Source organism: Branchiostoma belcheri, unplaced genomic scaffold (assembly GCF_001625305.1).
Source record: "Branchiostoma belcheri isolate BF01 breed outbred unplaced genomic scaffold, Haploidv18h27 scaffold64, whole genome shotgun sequence".
In the NCBI taxonomy this organism is placed as follows: domain Eukaryota; kingdom Metazoa; phylum Chordata; class Leptocardii; order Amphioxiformes; family Branchiostomatidae; genus Branchiostoma; species Branchiostoma belcheri.
In genome coordinates, this window is record NW_017804287.1 from 1,199,804 (window position 1) to 1,213,989 (window position 14,186).

The window sequence follows — 14,186 nt, forward strand, 5'->3', positions numbered from 1 at the left end:
TTCCCCATTTTTATACCTCGTTTATGTTTATATAAGACAGGTTAATAGATGAATAGATAATGAATAAAACCACCAACTGTAGTAACAAAGGGCATTATATAATGCTCTTGGTTAAACAATGAATTCTGGAAAACAAAGAAGACTGCTAATTACAGTACTATAAATTATATAATAATAATATAATTTTTTAATCAATAATAATAATTACAAGTACACTGCGCTAGCTAGAATTACCGGTGAGTGAAAAAAAACCTAGCTGGCTACGCCTCGTGGAAAAAGTGTGTGTGTGTGTGTGGGGGGGGGGTCAAAGTGGCAACAGAAATCACATTAAATAACTTACTGTTTGTGTTCAGTGACAGTCTGTTCTTTTCAATGTTTTTCCTGTCACAAAAGATCAAGTCTGCACGAGCAAACATTATATCTAATGTTAACGGTGCCTTTGTTGGAAACTCGTCACCCCGGGAGAAAGCAAACACTCTTCACAAACCAAACAAACGCGCCAGTAGTTGTCTGCAAACAGGCTGACCCAGCTCCACAAACGACCGCTGGGTTACTGTTGAGGGCGTGTCGACTAGGTTTAGGTCTTAACTCGGAAGGTCATGGAGGCCGTCCAGCGAGTTCACCTGTTTCATGTTGCAGTCATCTGGTTGTGTGCTTCCTCTTGTGGTAAGTGTTCCGTGATATAGTGACTAGTTCTACCTTGTTACCTCCATGAAATCGTAGGTACATGTACTGTTTTTGGTCTGCATAAAGTTTGGGGGTATATGTCTATATCGGTCGGCCGGAATGGGATAGTGGGGTGAAATGGATTGTACTGATCGATTTGGGGCACCTGGTGATTGACCTTGGTACTGCAGCGGCAATTTTTGAAAATATATTTGGTCCTGGATGGTTTGTACTCAGTACTCAGACACGATAGTCACAGTAAATTTGTACGGGGGTGGGTGTTTGGCGGGGTGGAACAGCACTAAAAGATCCTAAAAGTTTTATCGGTCGCAGTGATTTTTTGGGACAGCCCCATTCACAAGCGGCTTCATGCAAACATAAATGTTTACGGAAGTCATTTTGGATTTTCATGTCGCTGACATGCTAAATATACGTGTGGATCTTCTTTGTGAAGATATTAAATGGTGACCAGAAGAAACTACAATGAGGTGTCAAAGGTCACGTACACAGTTTAATAATTTCTTGTCTGGTGCATGGAAACATTTCAGACGTAACATGGTGTGCATTCTATTTTCTCTCCCGCTAGGTGTTCAAGCCAGCCAGGATAATGGTCCAGTAGTGACCACCGTAACTGGACAAGTCCGTGGAACCACCACCCACACAACCGACCTTCCCGACAAACCGATCTACACTTTCCTGGGCATCCCGTACGCAGCGCCACCTGTCGGAAATCTCCGGTACCGCCCGCCCCAGCCTGCAGTACCGTGGGAGGGCGTCAGGGACGCTGTTGAAGTTGGCCACTTTTGTTCCCAAAATGCCACAGCTTTCAACAAGCTGGACTTCCCTCTCAAGTGGGAAACGGATGGCAAGACGAGCGAGGACTGTCTCACACTCAACATCTTTACTCCAACTGTAGCAGCAGACTCCGTCTTACCGGTGAGGCTACTATTTAGAAAAAGAGCCAAAACGTTTATTGTCCATCAATGACGCATTCGCTCATGATCATGTCATATCCACGTGTGCCAAATCCATATACATCAATATAAATGCATGAAATATGCAACTTACGCATCACTAGTATCTATACGTATATATACTCTCCGTAGGTCTTATTATGGATCCACGGAGGGGCTTTCTTCCTCGGCATGGGTTCACCTCCCGGATTCGAGTCTCTTGCCGCTCACCAAGACGTCGTGGTGGTCTCCATCAACTACCGTCTGGGTGTGCTGGGTTTCCTCAGCACGGGAGACGACAACATCCCAGGAAACTACGGATTTCTGGACCAGGTCAGTGACTCTTCATTTCAAAGGTAATAACGATGAAATGATAGCGATACAGAAGTCAACTGGTCTTAGTAGGATAATAGCTATATAGTGTCAGTCATTTACTGCAATTTATTCGTCACCTTCAAGTACATCTCATTTCCAGCACATTGTCTATTGACTCCCTGCTATTCTGCCTGTCAATCTTCCCCACCCACGTGCTGTTAACCTCTCAAAGTTCTCCTTATTTGTTGTGTCTGACATTTTGACCACCTGTCATTCTACTTGTTAATCTTCCACCTGCTGTGAACCTACTTTGTCCGGACAAGTCAACATACAAACCAACATCTCATCCACCCGATTAAAAGCAATACTTCCAGTGCCGGGATTCACAGTATCATGAAGCCCAACTGCTAGCTAGCCATATTTTAACCAGCAAAATACTCCAACTTGCAGATTCGTGCCATGGAGTGGGTGAAAGAGAACATCCGTAACTTCGGCGGAGATCCTGACAGAGTCACCATATTTGGAGAGTCAGCAGGCGGCGACAGCGTGTCCTGCCACCTCCTGTCACCCCTCAGTAAGGGTCTGTTCCAGAGAGCCATCTCTCAGAGCGGCACCTGCCAAACCTTCCCGGTCGAACCGCAGACCATCGCTCTGATGGTCGGTGAAGCAGCCGGATGCGACTTGGAGGACACTGCTGCCTTAGCGACCTGCCTGAAGGAGATACCGCCCCAGGAGCTATTGGACATACACGAATCCTTACACCAAACGGTCGGGGAGCTCCCCTTCATGCCGATTGTGGACGGGACCTTCCTGACGGCCGACCCGGCAGAGCTGCTGAGGAAAGGAGAAGTCAACACGGCGGATTATCTGCTCGGGTTCAACAACCACGAGTTCGGCTGGCTGATGTTGTCGGACTTGACTCCAGGAGACGTCCATGTTGGAATGTCCCACGAGGACTTCGCGATGGGGGTGATGCAAGGGTTGGAATACAAGTACCCTGTGAGTATACATATTTTAGCACCTTAGTATAACATGTGAGATCTCAAAAAGTGGTGGGTGTACTAATTTGTATCTTATGTCGTGCTCACTGATTCATTGTAGGCCGTCGCCGTACGATTTTGTTGTTTTCAAACAGGCTGACATAATAAATCGCTGGAAAGGATGTAAGACAGCATTTATTTGAAACGGATGAGCTGAAGTTTGAACGTCATGTTCATGACACTAGAATGCCCTTCGGTTGCAATCGTTCGGCGATCGTATGACGTATGTGACAAGCCACCAACGAAGACGATGTCTTGTTGTGGACCATGAGAAACAAAGAACATGGTAAATACGAGTAGCATTTGCCTGACATGTATTTCGTACAAGCACGATTCGAGACGAGAGTATATAAATATATATATATATATATATATACCTTTATAATATCTTATTATAGGGAAATCCAAACGCAGAGAAAATGGCGGAAGCCATCGTCAAAGAGTACCGGGATCCAACCACGCCTGACGACCCGTTGTCTATCCAGTACCAGTACTCTCAGATGTGGGGAGATCTCCTGATGGTCGCGCCTACCGTTTCGTTCGCTGATCACCACGCCGGTAAGGTTTTTAAAATACTTTAACATATTTAAGCAGAAAGTTTATTGTAAAATGTATTCACAACATAATATTTTTGACATGCTACAATAGGGTTATCAACAAGATAAGGTTATCTTTTTTATCTTCAAGTCTGTTCTTTGCAATGTTGAATTTCTTAAACAGCATTAAACTCATTATGATCAATATGTTGAAACATGCGTTCAGTAATTACATGCGTTATCATTAAATGTTGATATGAATATTGTTTGGCAGCGGCTGGAGGTCGTGTCTTCCTGTACGAGAACGAGTACCGACCGTCCATCCACCCGAACAGACCAGACTGGGTGCGGTGTGACCACTGTGACGACCTGTTCATGGTGTGGGGACTCCCGTTTCTCAAGTTCCCGGACCCTCCCATCGAGTACACCCGGGAAGACGAGATGGTCAGCCTGAGCATGATGGCCTACTGGGCAAACTTCGCACGGACTGGGTAAGTAGTAGCCATGTTAGGCATTAAAATGTGTAATTCTAGGCACATAAAACACATTCAGTACTGTGGCGAACTCCCCGAGTACCCTACCAGAAATCGAAGAATGCATCGCGACTATGGCGGAATACAATGTGTCTTATAGGAACAAAACCATACATATTATAATATTTCGCCGGAAATATCTAATACTAGGCCTCCTGAATTCTCCCATGTCGACCTCTAATTTCTGCTAGCTCCAGACCAGATCCTTTTGACTTCCTGCCATTCTGTCTGTCAATCTTCCCCACTAACGTGTTGTCAACATACGCTGACAAATAGATGCGCAAATACAAATATCAGCCACCTAAAACACTAACGATGCTTTCCCAGCCATGGCCAGAAGTAAACAAACAAAATAACAAAAAAAAACCTTCGCTTCAAATCTTACAGCTCCTTGCTTCTTCAGAAATAAAGCGAGTTATCATTTGTGTTCTTGCAGCGATCCCTCCGACTCCACCGGCGGACCCCCTGACAGCCCCTCCCTGCCGACCTGGCCTCAGTACACACCTGACAACCCGGTCTACATGAAGCTGGACGTAGAGCCGACAACTGGCAGCAAGTACAAACCGGAGAAAATGAAACTCTGGAACGAAGTTATCACCCGACTAGCTGCTGTGAAGAAAGATGAACTTTGATGTTTTTGACAAAAGTATCTGACCACCAACTCTTGATGCCCTTGCTTATTAATATCAATGCTTGCACGTGCACAAGCCAATCAGTTCCCAAATTACAAAGTTTCAATATGGTGGACTGTAAACATTGTAAACTGTGACCAGAAATGGAACAATATAGAGCCAGACTAGAGTAATTTAATTGTTCTTTATTGTTCGCAATGCTACTTGCAATTAGACTTCTGACAGGATATTCTTACATGTATTCATATTAGATGTCTGTGCCGTTCTAAGACGAAAAGCCTCAAAGTTATTTGCTTGTGTGAAAAGTTAACGGGATCTTTCTTGTAACCGAGTCGGCCCCCATGCCAGATTAGTTGACATAGTCAAAAAATCAAACAAAGTCCGCGTCACTACGCACACGGAGTGCTCTAACGACTACTGTGTACAGGTAATTCTAAACCGGGGTAGGCGTGACATAGGTTAGTTAGTTGTGACGACAGGGAACATGGAAACCAGCGGAGTTCTTGTATTTTGCCTTGTAGCTATCGGGTTTTGCGTTTCCTCTTACGGTAAGTGCAAATTGTTGTTACTCGCTCGTTGTTGACTACAAAACTACGTTTGATAACACACTAGTGTATACACGAGTCACATCGCGGCACGCACACATGTTGAGAGGTTCTAATGAAATATAAATCATTTAATATCGGGGATTATTTTTGTCAAACTATCTACATAAACGTCACCGTACGTTACAGTACAATAGTTGTTTCAAGAGTGATTTATGTGAATTGACCCTTTTGTGCTGGTACCTGTGCCTTCATGCAAACAGGTTTCACCGATAAGATAGCTTAATCATTGACAGGTATAACCTACATTGTGCATTCACAAGTTTTACACCTGTTCTAGCTACAAGAATAGGTCTTGAATATATTAGACTTACATTAAATGCAAAGGTTGATACTTGGTTAATAAGGATATTGTATTTATTATACAATGTCTTTAAATGTGTGAGAATAATGCAAGGTACAAAATCACAACACCGGTATATGTGTGAACAAAAATGGTTGGATAGGGTCCAAGTTATCGGAAGGAACAATTATCGGATAGGGGTACAGAGTATCCTCGCTCTTAATAAATATTTGCCCACAATGTTATTTTGGTCGTCTTGATTTTTGTTTATCATCAAGTACGATCTGTGCAGCTTTACCTTCAGATTATTCTTTGAAGGGTTATCAAAAGATGTGAGGCTTTAAATTTGCAAAATACCGTGCACAATTTTGAAGAAAAAAATCCTACTCCAATTTTATGAAGGTGTCGCAACCGGTGAAGATGGCGGCCTAGTTGTGACCACCGTAACTGGACAAGTCCGTGGAACAACCACCCACACAACCGACCTTCCCGACAAACCGATCTACACTTTCCTGGGCGTCCCGTACGCAGCGCCACCTGTCGGAGATCTCCGGTACCGCCCGCCCCAGCCTGCAGTACCGTGGGAGGGCGTCAGGGACGCTGTGGAATATGGGTCTTACTGTCCGCAAAACCTTCTGTATTTTAACATGATTGACTTTCCTATAAAACTCGGAATGAACATGACCATGAGCGAGGACTGTCTGACTCTCAACATCTACACTCCAACTGTGAAAACAGACGTGGCTTTACCGGTAAGGCATAGGGTACTATTTAACAATACCTCCGTTCACAAAGGTAAAAAAAGAGTTTGCTTCTGTTTATCGTACAGCATTTCTTTGTGATCAACAGGTCAAAGGTCCACGGAAGTCGGTATCGACCCCCGTCTTGGTTGAGAGATGGTTGAAAATCTTTATAATGTCAGTCAACGTCACACAGGTAGATTTTTATTCGAAGACCGTTGGATGTTCAGAAGTTGCCTTCACAAATATCACATGCAGGTCCTTCTGTGGATCCATGGCGGCGCTTTGTCTGTCGGCATGGGGGCTTTTCCCGGATTCGAGTCTCTAGCCGCTCACCAAGACGTCGTTGTGGTCTCCATTAACTACCGTCTGGGTGTGCTGGGTTTCCTCAGCACCGGAGACGACAACATGCCAGGAAACTACGGATTCCTGGATCAGGTCAGTGGCTCTTATTATCGTAGTAAAATATCGTCAAACTGGCATATCCTGCGTATCTCATTACCTGGATGTTTAACTTCATAAATTTCATCGACAATAGTGACATATGTCAGATATAACAGTTGCCTAAAGTTCCAAAAGCAACCATCACCTTTCCTGGCATTCAGCATATAACGACATGTGTTTCTTCACGTACGTACAGGTCCGTGCTATGGAATGGGTGAGGGAGAACATCCGGAACTTCGGTGGAGATCCAGGAAGAGTCACCATATTTGGAGACTCGGCAGGCGGAGTGAGCGTGTCCTACCACCTTCTCTCCCCCCTTAGTAATGGACTGTTCCGGAGAGCCATCTCGCAGAGCGGCGTGTACAAAACAATGCCTGTCAACCCACAGCCTCTTCAGATGACTAAGATGTTGGCAGAAGCCGCCGCTTGCAATACTAAGGACACGTCAACCATTACAACCTGTCTGAAAAAGAAGACAGTTGAAGAGCTTTTGGAAAAGGTGGCGCCCATACAGCAGATGTTGGGCTTACTAACATTTCTACCAGTTGTAGATGGGGTATTCTTAAAGTCTGACCCTACTGACCAGACGCAGACAGGAGAAGGTTCTGAAGTAAACCCGGCAGAGTATCTACTTGGAGTAAACAACCACGTGTTCGGGTGGATCATGCTACCGACGACTCAAAGGGATCCTCTTGTTGGGAGTTCTAAAGAGGAGTTTATCAATTTTGTGAAGGCGGTAACTTTGATGTCTTATCAGGTATGTTTACCGCTGTCAATAATGATAATGTACAGTTCCCAAAGTGACTGTCCAACAAACAAACAAACAAACAAACAAACAAACAAACAAACAAACAAGCACACGTGAGCATTCACAAACACGAGCGCGCGCACACACACACACATTGGAACACTCTCTCGCACACACGCAAGCATACACAGAGAGAGAGAGGGGGGAGAGAGAGAGAGAGAGAAACATACACACTCACGCACACACGTTTAGAAGCTGTAGAACAACTAGGTCTAAACATGAAATCTCTTGTCCAAGTCCTTAGGCATTTCTTAGTTATAGGTCTAATTCAGCAAAGTGTATATTTACTTATTACCTCGTGTTTTCTACTTCTACCATTACGCTCAGGGTAATCAAAACTTGGACAAAATGGCGGACACCATCGTCGCTGACTATCGGCACCCGACTACGCCCGAAGACCCGATGTCGATCCTGTACCAGCTGTCACATGCGTTTGGAGACTTCATGTTCGTGGGGCCAACAGTTCTGGCGGCTGACAAACATGCTGGTACAACTGATTCATATCAGCTATAATATCATGGCTTCTATATGTTTGATACCTGATGCTGCCCAACTATATTCACAGTGATTAGCATACGACGAACACATGTAGTTTTATGATTTGCTTTCCCTTGATCAGAATCTGAGACCTTTCGCCTTCTGCCATATCAATCTTCCACCCTGTCCGGATACGAAACGCACAAATCCACAGCACAGACACTCAAAACAATACTTCCGCACCATAAAGTAACCATTAATTGTTATTCCCTGATCTGCAGCCAATGGAGGCCGTATCTTCCTGTACGAGAACGAGTACCGACCTTCCATCCACCCGAACAGACCAGACTGGGTGGGGTGTGACCATATGGATGACCTGTTCATGGTCCTGGGACTACCGTTTGTGGACGTCCCTGGAACACCCATAGACTACTCCAAGACAGACGAGCACGTCAGCCTGAGCATGATGGCGTACTGGGCAAACTTCGCACGGACTGGGTAAGGACTAGGCAGTGTCAGGCATGGGTGAGCCTATAGCTAGACAATTTATCTCCTTGTTATTTCTAGTTTCGGGTACGGAAGTATAATGTTTCGGGTGGCTGAGATCTAGGTTCTTGTCTCTGTCCTAATTGCTTAAGCTGTATGGTGGGTGGGAGGTGATTTAGAAAGGTGGGAGAGTAAAACCTGAAGGTTACGCAGCACACACGTGTGCGTTTTGGGGAGTAGGTATACTGTATATGGAGAAATTCAGGAACAGGCATGGTGCAATGTCCGATTAAATTACACCATACAACCCCTCCACAGGCCTAATACGTTTACAAAACCCAATAGACATCTCGAAAGTATAAAATCTCCAATTCCTTTTTTCTTTAATAATAGTTCTTGTTTACTTTGAGTTTTCAATACATTTGATGATCTGTTGCAGCGATCCCTCCGACTCCACCGGCGGACCCCCTGACAGCCCCTCCCTGCCGACCTGGCCTCAGTACACACCTGACAACCCGGTCTACATGAAGCTGGACGTGGTGCCGACCACTGGAGTCGGACTCAAAACGGAGAAAGTAAAACTTTGGAACGAGATCGTCCCCAAACTAGCTGCTGTGAAGAAAGATGAACTTTGATGTTTTGAACACAAATTGGCTGTGTTGTATCACTTCTTTTGCCATTAGGCCATGTTGATTTGATTATATGGATGACATCCGCGCGCGCATGAATTTTCGGCCATTTCCCAAAAAAAAAGTTTTCAACCATACTGTAAATCGTACAAAACAGTTGCAAAATGAGCAAAAATATACCATAAGTTACAAAAAAAATTAATAAAAACTATACCAATGTCGTAGAATGCCAAAATCAAACCAAAAAAAAAGACGAAATTGTAAAGAAATGAACTTGAAGACTAGATTATTCGCCAAACCATATTCTGTGCCATTTGCTCAACCCTCATGACCACGTAGATTTCATAATGAAAAGAACTTTTTTTTTTTGCAAAACTTTTTTTTTATTCGCACGCTCGCATCAGTTTTGGGGCTCCCGGAGGATGTCATCCATATAATCAAATCAACATGGCCTTATAAACGCATTCTAAAACAAATTCCAGCTATAGAAAACAGTCCAGTTTCCAGGTACTGCCAATCAAGGGGAGAAGGTTTCATTCGAAAAAAATGCCTGCATGTTAATATTATTTCGCAATGTGGCGCTAGTCTACCTGGCCTATTCAAGACACCAAGCCCAGACCTAATCTTTGCAACACCTCTTTCTACAGAGGCAAACGAATAATATCTTCAAGTATATATGATTTACTTTAGTGAAGTTTTCTGCAGATTTTTAGTCAAAAGTTTTTTTGTCACAGATGTGACGGAAAATTACTTTTCATGTCACACATGACAAAAAATGTAATAAATAACAAAATAATGGAAACCACAAGTTTTGAGGAACTGCTTCGAGAAGCTAGATCGTGTTCGGAATAAACAAAACTGTTTCAACAGACGTTGTGATATATTTGGATAACTTCCGTCATACTTCCTTGCAGACAACAAGCCTTCTATCATATAGCTTATCACAATCTTCGAGTCGCCTTGCATAAAGATTGATTTCAAGCTTTGAAATATATCACTGCTAGCTAAGACAAGACAAATGTAACGACAATCCGCAAACCACTGGACGTATTGAAGAACTCAGTGCAGCCAGCCATACTCATGACAGCTGACATCAATTGAATATCTCCTACGTATTACAACAGTGAGAAAACGAATGGAGTTGTCAACGGCGGAATGGTTTTCAATAAGTTTAGGACGTCAAAATGCGAGAACTCGTGCAAAACACATTGTGAGACTGAAAGGAGTACTGTATTCGTAGCGATTAATTCGAATCCTACGGGAGCCATGGCTTCGCGTGAACGTTTTTGCGTGACACATTCAACATTTTACGTCGGCACTTAGTGTCTAGAATGACCATGAAAGAATGTGATGAAGACTTTATCTAGTCTTAAGAGCAGTTAGGGAAAACATAAAAGTATACAACCTTGACTTTCATTTCGGGCTTACTTTCCTTAGGTTCCTTAGGAAGATGAAACAGTTGTTGAAGGGGCTTGTAGGCTGTGTTTTGTAGGTTGTATCTTGTCGATTGTGCTCTGTAGGTTGCGCCTTTTAAGTTGTTTTCCATAAGGTAAGTTTAAAAGTAGCTATATTCAATCTGTAAAAGGAAAACGTGGTTTCATGCTTGGGGCAAGTAATGCGTAGTAAAGCCATGCCGCGGCCGTGTGTCAACGATTAAAAATATGAGGGATTAAAAAAATCAATTAAGTTCACTCACGTTCAAGCCCAGCACCATAAAATGTACTTACACGTGGACTTCGTTTGAATAAGGCGTGTAAAAGACATCTTTATCGATCATGGCGTCCTTCACACTCACAACATGTTGACATGTCAGGAGTAACCTGTATAGAGCAGTCAAGAATACATAGCCTTAGCTTCATGTAGAACGTCCTTGGCTCAATGTCAATTCTAAGTTCATGATCCATTGTTTTATCTTTTAAGTTTGCAGTGTTAAGTACATTGTAGAAAGTTAACGGGAAGATCCATGTGTTCAGAAGAACATTTACAGTCATACATAATGCCATCGCTAGCCTGTCTTACTACCCTGCCATAAAATTTAACATTAAGGGGATAGACTGCAATATTCAAAATGGAGTCTTCGCATATACCGCCATTTCTCTCAGGATAATTCTCGTCCGTTCGATACGTCAATCATTATCAAACAAGGTTAGCATCGCGTCCTCCCATTGGTCCAACCGATGTCTCAGATAGATGACAGTATTACTGCCCACAGTCCATGATTCATCGTCACAATTCGTTTTCGTTGTTGGAAGCCAGACGGAGACTTCAAAGAGTCTCCCCCCCTTTCCAATGTCGAATAACGAACTTCTCGCTGACTTAGCGGTGACACTGTAAGAACATGATTTAAGGGAACTCCAGTCGATCTCCCAAGTCGTTCGATACAAAGAAACCCATTTGGCGTACACGGGTGGCAAGGTCGTTGAAGTAGGGGGCCAAGAATTGATTCCAATTTGCTGCAAACTATCCTTGAAATTCCGCCAGTCGCCGGAAACCCAACTTAACATTAAAAGATCGTCCAAATGTACCTCAGAAGTGCATCGTGCACGTGCATTATTTATGTGCATGCAGGGTAAAACGGCTTAGCGGACTAAACGTATGACATGCTTATTACCTTTGAGTAATAAAAATCGAAGCAAATGCATGCATAACTATACAGGGGAAACATTTTCTCTCTGCATATCGGCGTTAGCGCTTTTCTGGATATCCTTTCAAGCATGATCGACTGGAGTTATGTGGGAGAGGGGAAACAAAGGCTTTCAATCAGCCGTGCCGTGTGGCATCGATTTCCTCATCAGCGGAGTGAAGTCGGTGAGTTGGGCGGGATGATCTGATCAAGACTGGGCATGATGAAAGTAAGAAGTCTCCCGAAGGGAAAGAAAAAACGGAAAACGACAGGGAAACCTATTTTGAAGGGTGCTCTTAGCTGTGATCTCACTCCTTACACTACACTTGAGACGATGAAGAACTGTGTTACAGCGAAGGAAATGAGTTTATTCTCACACTAGCAAACGTAAGCCAAGTTTCCGAGGCAATCCTGCACTGCTATGGGAAGGAATACAAATGTCCCTCTAGTTTCAAACTCTTAGGAACTTTTCACATACGTCGTGCGAAAGCCGTACGATCACAAACTTGGGTCAGTATTATAGTTTGGATAAGTCTTACAACATTCGGCTGTCTCGTTGTGGAAAAGACAGTGTCTTCAGATCCTTGGTGGCAATTTTCGGCTGCCTACGACATCAAAATCGTGCGGCGACCTACAATGAAAGCAACCACGCCTATATAAATAAGAAATAAGTTGATGTTCGCTCTAACAAGTTTTAGCCGAGTTTTCTGTGAAATCCTTTGCTTGTATGGGTAGTTTTAACCACGTACTTTTACTGCTCTTACAGTCTAAGTGTGTTTAATATTCCACTAGACACAAACGTGTGGATGTGTCCTGTCATGCGAAGTCGCTTTAATTTGCTCTGGTCTGTGAAAACAACTCTTAGTTAGAGTGTAGCAGTGCTCACGTGTCTTTAAAAGCCCTGTCGCCACTTCAGGTGGAAGGATGACTCCAGACCGGCGCCGGAGTGGCGTGAGGGAGACAGTAAATGTACCCACATGCCACTCACCAGGAAGCGCAGGCGACAGGTTGTAGCTAAAAGATGTCTTCTTGAACATCGCACTAGACAGTACGTCTATTAAGGGTCCTTCCCTGTCGAGTTTACAGAGGGACTCTCGCTGTCACGTTTGGAGAAGGAGCTTCAGTGTCACGTTTAATGAGACATACGGTAGCAAGGTGATCTTGTGTTAAGGGTTGTTGATTTAGAATCTAATTATATTATGTTCTGGATTTTAGCAATGAATTCCTAGCAATGATTGTTTAGTTAGATGTCTCCAGCGGAGACGTCTCGAAACGTGCGAGCCGTCTTGGGTGTATGTAAAGGTTGTGGGTTCGAATCCCTAGCAGCGCCAATGTTGTACCCTTGGGAAACGCCACCTGAGAAACGCCATTTATACCCATTTCCTCACATGGCTCATGTGAGGATGCATGCTACCTAGCGTCAGTTAGGGACGTCCTCTGGGATGGGCGTGTTTGGCAAAGCCACACCTGTAGCATGTTAAATCCATCACACTTGTCAAAAGAGTACCAGGGTTCCTCCCTAGTGTGAGTGGATAAGACAGTGTGGGTGACCTCCACCAGGCCTTCCTACGGGGGCACCGGGATCGTACAAGTTGGCAAAAAAGGGAAGAATAATTGGCCAGGAGAGTCGATCCGCGGGAAGGTTGATTTCCCTCTCTGAGCAGTGGGGCCAAATAAACTCTACGGTGTCCAATCTACTATCTGGCTACATATTACTGTTTTTGAACCCACGTTGTTAATTTGGGGGAGAGTAAGAGTCTATACGATTATTTTTTATGGAGTAGAGTAGAGTAGATGTCTGAATGACAAGACATGGTGACGGAAAAATAGAGATTTATGCCACCAACAACGCAAATGAATAAAACTCATTTTCACCGAACTGAAGTTATGAAAGTCGTGTAAAGTACCTTTCCCAAGAACACAAAATCCATGGCATGGCAGGATTTGAACCCAGGACCTCATGGTTCTGAGGCGAACACTGCCGTTACGCCACACGACCCCACGTCTTTACATTGTGAAGAAAACCATGAAATTCCATCGATCGCAAACTTCACTACGTCAATGAGGTCCTCCCTAGGATACACAACTAGCAGCGATGCATTTCTGACGATGATTAGGTTTGTCAGACATGGTTTTAGTGAAAATCTTCCACAGAGAAGGGCGGAACCTCTAGTATTACACTGTCATCTTGGAGGTGAGCTTTTTGTCTTCCAACCACCTGTGTCTCAATGTAGTTTAACTTTAACCTTGACCTAAGAAATGTGTTTAGAACTTGGATAAGAAATTTCGTGTCTAGAATTACATATTTAGCTGTTCTGTGGTTTCTAAGATTTGCGTGTGTGTGTATGAAAAAGAGAGAGAGAGGATGAGAGAGAGGGAGGGAGAGAGAGAAAGAGAGAGGGATACATGTTTGTCG

The 14,186-nt window shown here is 43.8% G+C and overlaps 1 protein-coding gene across 1 annotated transcript; it reads left to right on the forward strand.

Annotated features, from left to right (window-relative positions):
• The first annotated feature begins 500 nt into the window (after nt 1–500).
• On the forward strand, nt 501–9,153 carry LOC109483412 (neuroligin-3-like). Its single transcript, XM_019786423.1, has 13 exons — nt 501–666; nt 1,253–1,602; nt 1,773–1,952; nt 2,385–2,933; nt 3,373–3,532; nt 3,785–4,001; nt 4,480–4,654; nt 5,938–6,315; nt 6,562–6,741; nt 6,944–7,504; nt 7,883–8,042; nt 8,314–8,530; nt 8,958–9,153. The coding sequence occupies exons 1-13, from the start codon at nt 600–602 to the stop codon at nt 9,151–9,153; spliced, it is 3,390 nt and encodes a 1,129-aa protein (XP_019641982.1). The 5' UTR covers nt 501–599.
• Nucleotides 9,154–14,186: the final 5,033 nt, after the last annotated feature.